Source organism: Polypterus senegalus, chromosome 8 (genome assembly GCF_016835505.1).
Source record: "Polypterus senegalus isolate Bchr_013 chromosome 8, ASM1683550v1, whole genome shotgun sequence".
Classification (NCBI taxonomy): domain Eukaryota; kingdom Metazoa; phylum Chordata; class Cladistia; order Polypteriformes; family Polypteridae; genus Polypterus; species Polypterus senegalus.
Genome location: NC_053161.1, coordinates 44,928,636 through 44,942,955, shown reverse-complemented (window position 1 = coordinate 44,942,955; position 14,320 = coordinate 44,928,636). Strand labels below are relative to the sequence as shown.

Genomic DNA, 14,320 nt, shown 5'->3' with positions numbered 1-14,320 from the left:
TGCCTCTGAATCTACAAAAGTATTTTTAATCAAACAAGAAATACTACTTGATAAAAAATCTATTTGAAAACTCACCTACCTCATTCAGTGCCATTTTCTATTGGAATCTATGATGTAGTCACTAACACCCTGCATCAAGGGGTTTTCATTACACTTTCACATTAGGTGGTACCTTGCAGATTACACAAAAAGCTGGCACAAAGCATCTTAGATTCAACACCCTTTTGTTCAGATACAATAATAAACCAAACATCAAAGTCTGTGCTTCAGAATTCTTAATCTTGCCAGTGCCCCAGACTCCAACATCCGATAACATCTCCTAAGGTTCTAATTAAATGCATACTTTATACAGAATTGCTGCCATAGCACGCCTCGGCTGAAGTATGTCACAGGATTGCTTTCAGTATGTGACTGACAGAACGTAGACTGCTCTGCAACTAAAGCACATAAAATACGAGAAACAGCAACAAAAAAAAAAAAAGTTGGGCAGACTTTATTGAAAAAGTCGCGTCTACAGAAGCAAACAAATGTAACATCAACATCAAAATTAGGGTATTGGCGTCAGCTCTCAACCAAGTCTCTGGACTCAGCTTTCATCTCCTGGCACTTGGCTCACAGCTTTTCAGCCCATATTTTAAAAAGGGAACAAAGCACCAGACATGCCACTTAAACAAAATATCTAAATAACTAAATAAAATGTAACTCTGACATTGCTATTGTATTATTATTATTATTTTTATTTTCTTTGCATTGATTTTCTTACCTCACAGAGTACTTAAGTCTTAGAGATCAATAAAGCATCTGGGAATATATTCTTCCCTGGTGACAGTCTTATTACTCTAAGAATTTATTTTCTAGGTCAGACATGGTAATTAGTAAGCTGAAAGCTCCTTAGTGATTACCTGGAAGCCAAGGCATGGCATTTTTGAACAATGAAATAGTTTCCCTTTTTTTTTTGCTGATGGATGTTTCAGTTTTTGGAGTTGAAAAGCTGATTTGGGATCATTTTTAAGATCTTTTCAAATTCTTTACTTTATTTCTCAGTTTTGTTTTCATGGCAGTTGCATACACTAACAATTACTCTGAAAATAAATATGGTATTTCTTATATTTTGCTGAAGATTTTATTTTATATCATTTAGATTTGGCACTTATTCACTTCAAAACAAAAATGTGACAATGAAATGTTACAGAGTCACACAATAAAACTTCTGGGCAGCCAACTTATGTAATTTATGTTTCTTTGGTTACTGATTCAGCCAAGTTTAGCAATATATATTCATGGGTAGGACACCATTATGTGACACCAATAATTATAAGATCAGATTGGACACCAATATGTATTACACACCATTCCAAAACTACAGCAGAACATTCACTTGTATATAACTAGAGTAAATTTGTCATTGAAGTCAAAACATCTTGTTGCACAAAGTCCATCTATCAATGCACCCTTTTTCTGAACTTGCTTTTTCAGGCTTGGGAATGCAGAAGCCCAGAATCACTTGGCACAAATCAAAAACCAACCCTGCCTGGAGTATCATTCCATCACAGAGCATAGACACACATGGTGAATTTAACACTAGAATTACTAAAGCCTACGAAAAAACTTGTAAATCTGGCTCACCTTAAATCCCTTCTCTCCTCTCAGTCGGGGTCTTTTGTCTTGTTAATGTGCCAATCAAGACAACCAGCAAGCAGCCTACTATTCCATCCCCCCACCGTGGCAGAACATGCACAAAGTTCTCCCAGTTCCAGCCTTGATTATCTGGGAGTGAAGTGCTGGGGTTTTACAGTGGAAATAATAGATTGTTATTTGGAACACATGCATTTTACATGTGTTCCGTTTCTACAATAATCTGTGTAAACACATTGTTAAAACAGAAATGTTTTTCATATTTTAGTAATAAATGACAAAATGTACACACAAACTATATAATCTGTGAAGCCTGAAGTCCAAAAATCAAATAAACACTTTCAGAAAAGGTTCAAGGAAGATGCGACAGCTTGACCTGGCGGCGATCAACGCGCATGTACTGTACAAGGCATATGGGGTCCACTGAGAAAAGAAGTGTTCATGGCTCACTTTTCAGAGGAACTTTCTTTCCTCTGCATGTTCTGCAGTGCAAAAGAAACACCACCATGCACCAAAATGTACAGACTTGGAAAAAAAACACGTGGTCACTGACTACAACTGCAAAATTGTATGCGAATGAATATGAACAATGTTACATCAGTGCCACAATGGTACTAGCCTCAACCAGCAAGATGGTAAATGAACGAAAACATATTATGTTTGACAGCACTTGATATATTTTTCCTTCTCTTGTCATCTGCAAGGTGGTCGAACAAAGTTCCAGTCTGTGGTTTGTTTTTTTTATCTTGATTGAATGTAAGTGCAAAGTTAGCTGCTGGGTGAAAGTTATGATATTAATTATTATCCTTTGTCGCCCACAATAGGAAGGAAAAATAAAACATTTGTTGCTGACTGTGCCATTTTCCTTCCTTTTTACCCAGTTCCCTCACACCAGATACCACAAAATACTCACCAAGTTTGCATTTCTGACGCAGTCTACAATTGATTAGCATACATGTCTTTGATAAGTGAGAGAAAACTGACATGTCGAGAAAACCCATGTAGACAAAGGTAGAATACCAGTCATGCACATTAGGCTAACTAATGACTGTGGTTGTGATTTGTGATGTCCAATTCCTGTCTTGCTCCAGTCATGCTGGTTTAGACTCTGACTCTTTATTACCCTGAAATTGAAAAGTGAGAGTTTAAGTAAATAAATGGGAGTATCATATTTAAATAAAACTGTGATTATATTCTGTACAGCATCAACATCTTAACTTTTAAATCAATATTAACTTTTGCTATTCTGCACAAAATAAGATAATTTGTCTGCCACAAACTGATTTGTGAGCCTAAAGACGACTAATGATTCATAGTTCGTATACTTTGGCAAATGTTGGATGGGTGGGTGTTGTGGTTCATGATTATTGCTAGATGTTTCCATTCTGAAAAGTAAGTAACCAGTATACAGCTGATTGAAAAAGTACTGCTAATAAACTAAATATCACACTGTAAATAATTTTAGCGACATTGGTAGAATTATACTCATAAAGCTTTTGGGAATGGGAGGAGCAAATAGACATTGTTTAAACCTACTAGCCAATGAGTGAGGCCGTATAGATCATTTTTACAGTGTTTAAATGGCAAATTTACTTATACTGTATAGTTAATTTATTGTAAAGTGTAATAAATACCCCAAGGGTAACTAAAGGAAATAAATCTTACCAGGTGAAGTCTGCCAAGCCATCCATCTTTTATGGCAGTGAGTTTACAGAGTAGAGTTATTCATGACAGCCATAGCTCAGTGTCACGGAGCACTGTTCTAATGTGCCCGATAGTAAAATGATAGAGACATTTGCAAAGGTTAGGAAGATGCTAGGATTAAAGAATTCTATCATCAGTAATAATCACACTAAATGATGCCAGTGTTAAGGTATAAAAATGAGTTTTTAATTAAGATGATGTAAAGTGGTTAATAAATATTTTCACAAACTTAAATGTAAATGAAATCCAGTCATTAAAAACAAATTGCAGCAGGAAAACTACATGCATTATTTTATAATCATTTTTCAAAGGCAGTCACATTTTATTAATAAGTAGATTTTCCAAAAGTTTAAATAGAATGTATCATTGTATCTAAATGCCATACTTTATTAACAATACAGTGTACATGATTCTGTAGTTATTTTTTAATAATTATAGCTGATTGACAGGGTATGTATGAAATAAAATGTTTACATTTCAGAGCACTGTTAATGTAAAAACAGACTTTTATCTTTTCCAATGTTAACTTCTAGCTGAGGTGTCAGAACCACAGCCAGAGTTGTACAGATTACACCTTCTGCTATTTATATCCTTAAGCGCAGTCATATATACTGTATATTAAATCATAATGACACATGTGACACATGATGACTTACTTATGTTTATATTATATCAAACCAAGCTATATAAATGTTTCATGTTATAAACTGTGAAATGAAAAATAACATTTTTTAAAGATACAAAATAGATATATTTTGCTGACTAAATAAACTAAGTAATACTGATGAAAGTCATATGCATGCAGAAAAAATACAGAGAGGTTTCTCTGTTTCTAAAATTGTTTTAATAAGTTGTCTTTAATTCTTTCTTCACATATTAGAAAATGAGTAAAATGAAACACACTATATGTACAAATAGGCATATTTAAAATTGTTAGTATTATGCATGCAAGTCACATCCCTGGGGTCATTTTTAGGTTCTTTACTTTTTAACTGGAAATTATCATTATTTACACTATTACACTAAATACTACTAAATAAGTAAAGACATTTATTTCACAAAATAATATTTAAAAAGGTACAGGTGCTAAGAATGGCACATACTTTTGCTGTAATACCTTTGTTGTGCTTTTGTACAAACTGTCATATTTACTGAACATGCCATATTGAGAATGATCTGGCAAACTTTCTTTACAATCCATGTTACATCAGATCTAAATCATAAGGATCGTTTTGGGCAATATGGTCATATAGTGTTTTGCACTTCTTCCTCCCATCTCTGGAGTGGTGGGTTTGAATCACATGTCTGTTCACTGCCCATGTGGACTTTGCATGCTCTGTCCCATGTCTTTGTGGGTTTTCCTTCCATATTTCAAAGATGGGAATGCTATATTTTTTATCAGCTCTTTCACAGTAGATTGCCATGTTGGTCTGATGAGGTAGCCAATGATGTCTATTGTGTGTGATTGAAAGTCAAAGAGAGGATCATTTTAATGCATCCACAAAATGTTTCTCACTGTGATATACTCAAACCCTTTATGAAATATCCACGATGACGTTATCAAAGCAGAAAGTGGTTAGTTTTACTGTCGCAAACCTCTAAAGACTAACTTTGAACTCAGACCTGGTCACAGTCTGTGAGATGTCTGCAGGTTATCTTTGTGCTGGTGTGGTGTTTCCCTTGGAAACTTTGGTTTTCATCTTACATCCCAATGAGTTAATTGATGGCTTCAGATTAGCTCACCATAAGTTAGTGTGGATGTGTAAGCACCCTGTGACTTGTACTTGTTCTTGTAATCTTATGTAGGGACCGACCCCACTCATGTTCAGTCCTCAACTGGATTAAGAAGCTTCAAACAGTAACATATAGATAAATATACTGTATATGTAACCAAATTAAATCCCCTCTAAATGCTAATATTCAAAGACAAAGGATGGTAAATGCAATTCTAGAGAGTCCCCAGGAAAACTACTCTGGGAGCATCAGCTATAGACCACAAGGAGACAAAAGAGGAATTTCAGCTGGCAAGAAGAAGAACCTGCTGTCCAATCCTCACCAACATAATGAGAATGAACAAACACTGCCCAGACAGTGAACTTGGTTAGGAAATGATAGCTGACCACCAAAGGTGACTCCGCACTAACCATTGCTTCATTGTGCCATCTAGAATATGTTCAATTAACAAAAATATTTATTTCATTCAGTTAGCAATTTTTCACAATAACTGCTCAATTATTTACCAATATTCATAGATTAACCCTGCCAGTCAGCACTGAAACTTGACAGAATATTAGATTTAGGTTCATTATTCTGTTTTAAATTCAAGTTTTCCTCAACAGTAACTTTTATTCTTGTTGTTTATGTTACATTCAAAATATTATTGAAATACTGTATCATCATATTTTTTACAGACTCTATAAATTCAGTAAATGTTGAATGTGTTTTGAAAAGCATGTCTTTTGTTTCCATTTCAGAGTTACAAGCCACACAAACCTCGCAGCATTACAGTGTATCTCCATATCCCATGGACTACAGGATTCTACTAATGGATGAAGACCAGGATCGGATTTATGTGGGCAGCAAAGACCATGTTCTGTCATTAAACATTAACAACATTACCCACGAATCTCTATCTGTAAGTTGTATCTTCAATAATAAACTCTATGTGGCACAATAATGCCTTTCTGAAGTGTACTTCTACATATATAACAGTATGCAACTCAAAATTTTAGATTTGAAAATGCAGACTCAATGTTGTTAGTTCTAAACATGGCAGAGAGAAGTGCTTGATTTTAAATGTTGCCTGGAAAAAATGTTCTCTGTTGAGAAAAAGCTGTCTTTTTTGAATGCTGTTTTTATTTCACACAACAGAAAAACAGTTAAAACTGTATATCTCAATAATCTGTAAATACTAGCCTTTCACATGTGAAATATATAATAAGAAGCATTAACCTGGTATTTTTATTTTTTATATTACAAAGCTTCAAAATTGCATTGACTGTTTTTAATATGCTTCATTTAAAAGGTATTCTGGCCGGCATCAAGCAGCAAAATTGAAGAATGCAAAATGGCTGGCAAAGATCCCACGGTAAGGAGAAAATAAAATGTTTTACTTCTGAGTCAGTTTACCCTAATGCTCTTGCCAAACAATGACTGAGATGGCCTTCTAACAGGCTGAACAAGGAAATAAATGATATATAACAAGATGTTTTGTGGTTTTAAAAATGCATACAGGGAAAGTGCATAGGAAAAAGAAAAGGAAAAAGATTTTACTAAATAATTTTCCACTTACTTAGGAAATGTTTTTAGAGCAAAGACATACTTTTTACACTTACAAATACAATGCTTATTCTTGGATTCCTATGTAAAACTTGCAAAATATTTTTGAACAATATGTATTATTTTAATTTACTATGCTTTTAGAACTATTTACAACATGCAAATGTTTCATAAATGTCTTTTAGATAACTGGACTGAGAAATACAGTATTCAAGTATGAAAATTTTCCCTGAATCTATCTATCTATCTATCTATCTATCTATCTATCTATCTATCTATCTATCTATCTATCTATCTATCTATCTATCTATCTAAGTGAGGTGCTTCTGTCTATATGGTGAGGTGGGTCAGCTGCTTAAAATACAGTACAACAACAGGACTCCCACTCAAATTCAATAATCAACTTTGTAGTTGTGTGATTTGATCTGAAAGTATGATGTGGACCTCCACATAAAGAGCGATGCTGAGCAGATAACTGCTCATAGTTCATCAGTGATTTGGTGGAATTGCCAAATAACAGCTAGTACAGAACCTCATTTTGGAATAAATTTAAATGTCACCTCTGTAAATGTATCTCTTTACTTATTATGGCTACAGCAGTTTGTATGCACTAGCTGTAAGCAAAACAATCAATCTACAAAGTGGGCACTTCCACACAAAGATTCTCAAGATTAAAAAAAAATGAATCGGTTGGCTAGGAGCATATCTGGGTGGGAAAATATTCATGTCAAAATGGAGGTGTATGATGCTTTGGACCTGCAGCCATGTCTTCTTCTTTTATCCAATGACATCAATAGCCATAACCAATGAAGGACCAGAGTAAGTGAGCAGACAGGTAACACTTTAAAATCAGAATACTGGTAGTTCATTTAAAAGAGGAGAATAATAAAATGCAAATAGTGTATATTCAAATAAGGCAATACATAATTTGAATAAATAAATCCATACAATCCGTCCATTAATAAAGTATCTATCTATCTATCTATCTATCTATCTATCTATCTATCTATCTATCTATCTATCTATCTATCTATCTATTAAAATAAACCAGAAACTTTGGTGCGTTCAATAAATAAATACATAGAAAATTTTAACAAATAAAGTTCAAATTGCAAAGCAGTGAGTTAAAACCATCACATCCTTTCCTGATCTCTTTCTGTCCTTATCAGTACAATGGGAGACTTCACTGTGCAGCCCATTGCATCCCTGATCCCCCACTCAGACCTGAACTAAAGCATTAATGGTTTCCTAAGTTTCCAGGCTGCCTTGCTTTTTTCTAAATGCCACTATATCTGGTTTTCTCTCTAACACAGCTTGCTGTGTTCCCAATCAACCATACAGATTCAAACTATTGCCACAGCTCTCAGAATGTCATGCTCTTCTCTGAATGCCTCCATGTTCTGAGCCTTCCCCTCTGGACCAACTCCCGGTTCTCTGTCTCTCTCTCCTTCTTGCTACTGATGAGAGTACTGCCACAGCAGAGAACTGCATCTTTATGAGAAGGTCGACCAAAATAAATGCTGCCCGTCCCTTTATCCTGTTACCTCTACTACTAGCAATAGATCTCCCACTCTGATTTTTCTCATAGCAAAACACAACCCCTCCTGCCCCATTCCCTTTTTTTACTCAACCTACAGTTGGTGCCTGCTGATTACCATCACTGCTTGAGTGGTAATTATATAATTAGTTCAGCACACCCTGCCACGTGTGCTCCTAACTCTGGCACAAGCTGAAAATGTATGCTAATTTGCTGGGGTGGACACTTTAGCCAACAGATTAATCTTGGAATCAGGAGGAGTAATTTGAATCCTGTCCAGCCTATAAAACTTTAGGCCAGCTCTTTATCCTTGCACAGATATTTGAGAAGCTGCGACTGTGTACTAGTTATGTGTAAGGATATTTTGTAGACAAGAAGACAGTTTGTTTTGAAGTATATTGCTGTGCCTTGTGTGTGGCACTTGAACATATTGGTATTCCAGTGTTGGTGTTCAGTATCATTCAATTTCTTATTCATTCTTCATTATCAATAAGTAAATTCATCTATGACTTTCTCTGAAATCCATTTAGGATTGTGTGAAGAATGAATGTTATCTTCTTTACTGGTCATGATTTTCAGAGTTAGGATAATAATGTTATGTAAGGGTTGTTGCTGTGTTTTTTGTATTATTATTGTGTAATGATGTCTTCCTATTCTCATCTGACCATGGCATCCTGTCTTCAGTGGAGGGATGTGCAGATGAGTGTGAATCAGCAAGTTCACCTCTGAGGTCAAAGTTCTTCTCTGAGAACGTTAATGAGTAGAAAGAAGTTGTTCCAAATGGAGGAGTTTAAGTACATGGTAGACTTACTTAGGTGGTGAAGTGGTAGTGTTAGGATGAGTAGATTGAGAATCTCAGAGAATTTCAGAGTTCAGAGTAGTTAGCCGAGTTTGATTCCACAAATAATGTCCCCTGCCTGCCTTTTACAAGAGGTTTCCCAGGTTCAGCTTTCTGAGAGGAGATCTTCAGGGTGTACTGGAAAAAATGGCATGTTTTAGCTACCTTGGGAGCACCTAGAATTCCCTTCAGATGGGGTGAGCATTATCTTTGGGCAAGGAAGTTTTCTAGATTTAGGCAAAGTGTACCAGAACATGCATAATTAAAATGAGATGAGAATAAAGTATTACCTATTAAATCCATAAATTAAATATGTTGCAAAATGGAAATGATTGAATATCCAGCTTTTTCTTCCAGTTTATGTTCCATTTATTTCAGATATTTTTTCTCCCATTCATTAGGTTATCTGTAAGACTAATTTATCAAAGTGACACTTCTGATCCTTAAAATATTGGTGTGAAATGTGTTGCTACATACAAGTGAATAATAAAAAAAAACAAAACATAGTGGACATTAGCCGATCCGCTGTATCGTATTGTAATTCAGTGTCTTTTTTTACTATTTTAGCATGGATGTGGAAACTTTGTGAGAGTAATTCAGCCGTATAACCGTACACATTTATTTATCTGTGGCAGTGGTGCATTCAGCCCCGTGTGTACCTACATCAACAGAGGACGCAGATCAGAGGTAAGCATTTTAAGATTTAAAAAAAAATAAAAAATTTCGATGGAGATAGTTGACTCAAACTGTACCACCAGTCAAGGATATGCATTTGCTGTGAAAAACCTTATTGCAAGTAAGAATTTACAATAAAAGACATACTGAGTAGTTATTCATTTCCAGATGGTATTAGTTACCTGTTTACTTTTTCAACAGTAGAATATTGTTTCAGAAAAGGCAAAAAATCCAAGAAATCATTTAAAAAACTCTGACCTATAATGTCACTTACAACAAAAAAGATTATAAAAATTCCATCTGTACCTTTAGTGTACTTTTGTCTTGCATGCACAGGTCCATATTTACTCATTCTGGGCCAGTCTGTGGTTAGCTGCGATAGTAACTGGTCTGTCTTTAGTACAAAACAGCCATCTGGAGTATCTACAGTATATAAAAATCAAATGAATATAGAGAGAAGGCACAAAGTCAACATGAGGCAGCTGTGCCACAATGCAGCTATACCAATAAGCCCCGCTAACATAATGCTATATATAATGTATAATAGTGGTCTTTAAAAAAATGAAAAGAGTAATTAGTAATGGATTAGAGGAAATGAGAATGAGAGTGGTAGTAAATGAGTGTAATCAAGAGGGATTCTTCTGTAGTTGTTTGTCCAAAACATTTTTTAAAGATCACTACAAAGAGAGGAAATTTGAAAGCACTGGAGGATATCCAATATTAAACCATGTACTGTATGTATGGTTATATAGTATTACATGAAAAATAATAAATAGTTACAATAGATTAAATGGAAAAAGCAGCTATCCAGTACAGTGAATGCAGATTTAGGTAGAGGAAATTTTATTTTTAAGATGTAGCACTTTTATTTAATTTGTTGGAAAGCAGTGGAGTGTGAAATGCTGTCTGCCTTGATTTATAGAAAGCTAAGATATATGAGAGTAATCATCGGACTACATGCAGATGGGTGCAGAATTAGCTTCAACACATAAAACATATCCTTGTTGTTTAAGGATGATTTTCTGAATATCAAATATATCTTTCCATCAAATGTAGGCTGTGGCTGCTAACACTACTTTTCATTAAATTAGGCGTTCACCAATTTTCCACAGATCGATCTAATTAATTTTTTTGAGATATATATGACAAATGAAATATACAGCTTTAAGAGATTTCAGCCTAAGCCATATTTAGAGTAAGACTGAAAGGAGATAGCAGCATTTACAATTATGAAGAGAATAAGTGCAATGGAGGGTGTTTACATTGATCACGGCACCCCATGAAGCTCAACTACACAGTTATTATTTTACATACATGAATATCTTTAAATTGTTGCTATTAACTTACAAAGCTGTCAACAACTTTACCTCAGAATGTGCTTTTCTTCACAATCTAAAAAAAGGGACAATTAAGAAGTTTTTACTGTCTCATAGCCAAGCTACACAATTCTTGTTGAATGTTAATTTAGGTTTGTAGCTGCAAATCTCCCTCTGCGACACTAGATTGGATTAAGTGGGTTTGAGAATGTTATGTATGTTATGTCAGCTCTGAATCTCTGGGATTCCATGCTTCTCTCTTTTTGTGAGGCCCCTCAGTATTTAACATTTAAATCAAAGCTAATGATGCATCTCTCTCCTCTTTTATGCTTCTACTGTGGAATTATTCAATTCATTACATGAAATATATCAGGCTTTACTGAGGCATAACTTTTCTGTTTCCATCATAAACTGTTTTATTCTGTGAGATAAACATGTGATGAAATGTAAAAATAGGCTGAGAATGTTAATGGATAGATTTACATCTGATTACATTGTTAAATATGGATGTGTATGCTTGGATGTACTTCACCAAACAACTGGCATCAAATACAGTATGGATTCTGTCTACAAGAACAACAAAAACAACATTTATTTATTAATTGCAACCTGTAGTTTTAAGTGGATTAAAATGGTGACATGGTCTGTCCCTAAGGGCTAGAGAAGTGTCTACCAATATGATCTGCACTGTATAAGCAGTGCTAAACACTGCACCACCATGTCTCAAACAACAAAAGATGCAGAAAGAACAAATACTACAAGCAAGAATACAACAAATGGCCACAAACTATCAATAAGCAAATAAAATATAGATCATTGCACTTACACAGTTCCAATTTTGAGGCACACATTCTGTGTGCCATGAAGTGGTAGCGTAGGACTGCTCCATTATTTTAAGCTACTATTAAATAGTAATAAATCTTTTGTTATTAGTATTTTTTCTGATACAAGAAGGCTGAGGGATCATTTAAGCCTTGTTTTCAAAGTGTAGCTGGGCACATGGCTAATTATCCATGTGGTGCTGAGCTGTGGGTACACAGGGATCAGTGTTATATATCTGGAGATAGTACTCCTAATACTCTCATTATGTTCAGCTAATGTACTCTTCAACTAAAAATACTGCAAGTTTGTTTTTGTTTTGTAACAATTGTGGGAATAGAAATCCGGCCAAAGTACAGTACTGATTGGTCGGTGACAGAGAACACTGTTAACTACAACAGGTTAACTGTTAAGCAGTGTGTGAAGGAACTGTTTTTCCCAGACACTCTACAGTTAATGTTATACAGTAGGTATGCAGACTGTATAAAATAAGATGAAAGTGACTCTTCTATAGTAACTGCACTATGTTAATTGTAAATTAAGTCCATTTAGAATTGTACAGATATTTGAAAATATCATGCTAGACATACAATCATTATTCTGTTTGTTATTGCAGATTGTATGACATGATTTTTTTATTTTGATTGACTATTATATACATATAAATAATATATAAATATATTTGATTTTATCTAGTTTTACAGTAACTAAAGCTAATGTGTTTTTCTTCCAAAGAGACTGAAACACAAACAGATAACAATATAGATTCCTTCAACTGTAATGAAAAAAACAGTTTGTACTGAAATAATTCCATTTACAAGTACATTATATATGCAAATGACTTGTGTGTTCATGTGACAAAAACTACAGGGGTGATGGCATGTGAAATACTGGAAATGTTAAGCTGAGAGTCTAAAGGATTTGAAATCAAAATAATTTCATTTTTTCTTTTATTATTTTCTGCAGGACCAAGTATTTTTTATTGATTCCAAAACTGAATCCGGAAAAGGTCGCTGCTCCTTTAATCCTAGAGTTAATACGGTATCTGTCATGATGAGTAAGTAAAATGACTCTTTCCACCCTTCACTCCCCTAGCATTCACCAGCTTGTATTACAAGATGTGTTCTTATTTATCCTTCTCTAATACCATTTGTCATGTCTTAATATCCTGCCATTCAGCATTGGGCTTTGAAGTAATATACCGTCAACGGTGTCAAGTTCATGTTGACAGTGTGCTTGCATCACATCAAAATTTTTAGATGGCAGTCCTCTGTGAATACTATTAGTTGTTCATAATGTTAACATTTCATGCTACATACAGTTTGCATTTATTTATATATATATATATGTGTACTGCATATATATATATATATATATATATATATATTTATACACACACATATATGTGTGTTTGTGTATTATGTCATATATATACTATATATACATGTACATAAATAAATACATACATATAGGATGAACTAAAACCTTACATGTGTTAATGCATTTGCTTCAGTTTATTATTATTTAAAATTGACTATGGAAACTAGTCTCCCTGAATTCAAATAACCTTGCACATGCATGTGTTTAATTTCTCATCGATACAAAAATAGCTGATAAATCATACAGGCTGGCTCTTCTAATTTTATCTGTGTCAGATGTCTCACATAGATAAAAGGGAGAAATAGAGATCATTTATTCGTTGTATGTGGTGACATGCTAAAGTATTAGGTCCTACATTTTTGCAAAGATCTATCCCTTTCACAGCCAAGGAAGTTATATTCCAGTTTTAAGCTCACTATTGATAATGCTCATTCTAAGTTTTTAGCATCCTAAAGATAAATAAACTAAACTATAGCTGGGGGTTATTAACAACATGTTATAATTATGTGTGGTAAAATTGTTTGCATTATGTAATTTCTAATTACTTTACTAGCAATTCAAATAATTTAATACACATTTTCTGCACTTACAGATATTGCCTTATGTGGAAACTTTTATGAAAATAACACTTTTCTAAATTTGTACTTTATATAAACTTTGTGATTTTTTGTTTCAATTATAATTGATTTGTTTTTAAATACTACAGGATTTTTCATGAAGAACATCACCCTATGTAAAACACCATTATGATATGCATTTTTGGCAATCAAAGAGTTTTATTTAGCAGATCAAATTTAGTATTTAGGTGAAATTGAGATTTTCATCCTGACTCTTTAACTGGTATAAGAACTTGCCAGACCAGTTAGTCTAAGAAGGTGTAACAAAATTTTAGCAAGATTAGTGAGATGTTTTTGTTTTGTTTAAACCAAATTGTAAACAGCTGGCACTGTGCTGCAAATTATAGGCTATTTATATTTTAATTATTTACCTATAATACAGTATAATTTTTTCTAAATTATCAGTGTTTCTGCTTTGTATTGCTTCATACCCAGTTTAACTCTTTGGAGTTTGTTTTCAATGTGTTTGTATGGGCTTTACTCTGGCACACCAGATTGACTGGACCACCTCTCAGTGGTT

General features: G+C 34.1%; 1 protein-coding gene across 1 annotated transcript in view; it reads left to right on the top strand.

Annotated features, from left to right (window-relative positions):
• Positions 1-14,320, top strand: part of sema3c (sema domain, immunoglobulin domain (Ig), short basic domain, secreted, (semaphorin) 3C) — a 161,938-nt gene that overhangs the window by 95,378 nt on the left and 52,240 nt on the right. Inside the window, exons 3-6 of the mRNA XM_039761054.1 lie at positions 5,814-5,974; positions 6,365-6,427; positions 9,561-9,680; positions 12,770-12,860. Of these exons, the coding sequence (XP_039616988.1) occupies positions 5,814-5,974; positions 6,365-6,427; positions 9,561-9,680; positions 12,770-12,860 (435 nt within the window). The remainder of the gene's footprint in view (positions 1-5,813; positions 5,975-6,364; positions 6,428-9,560; positions 9,681-12,769; positions 12,861-14,320) is intronic.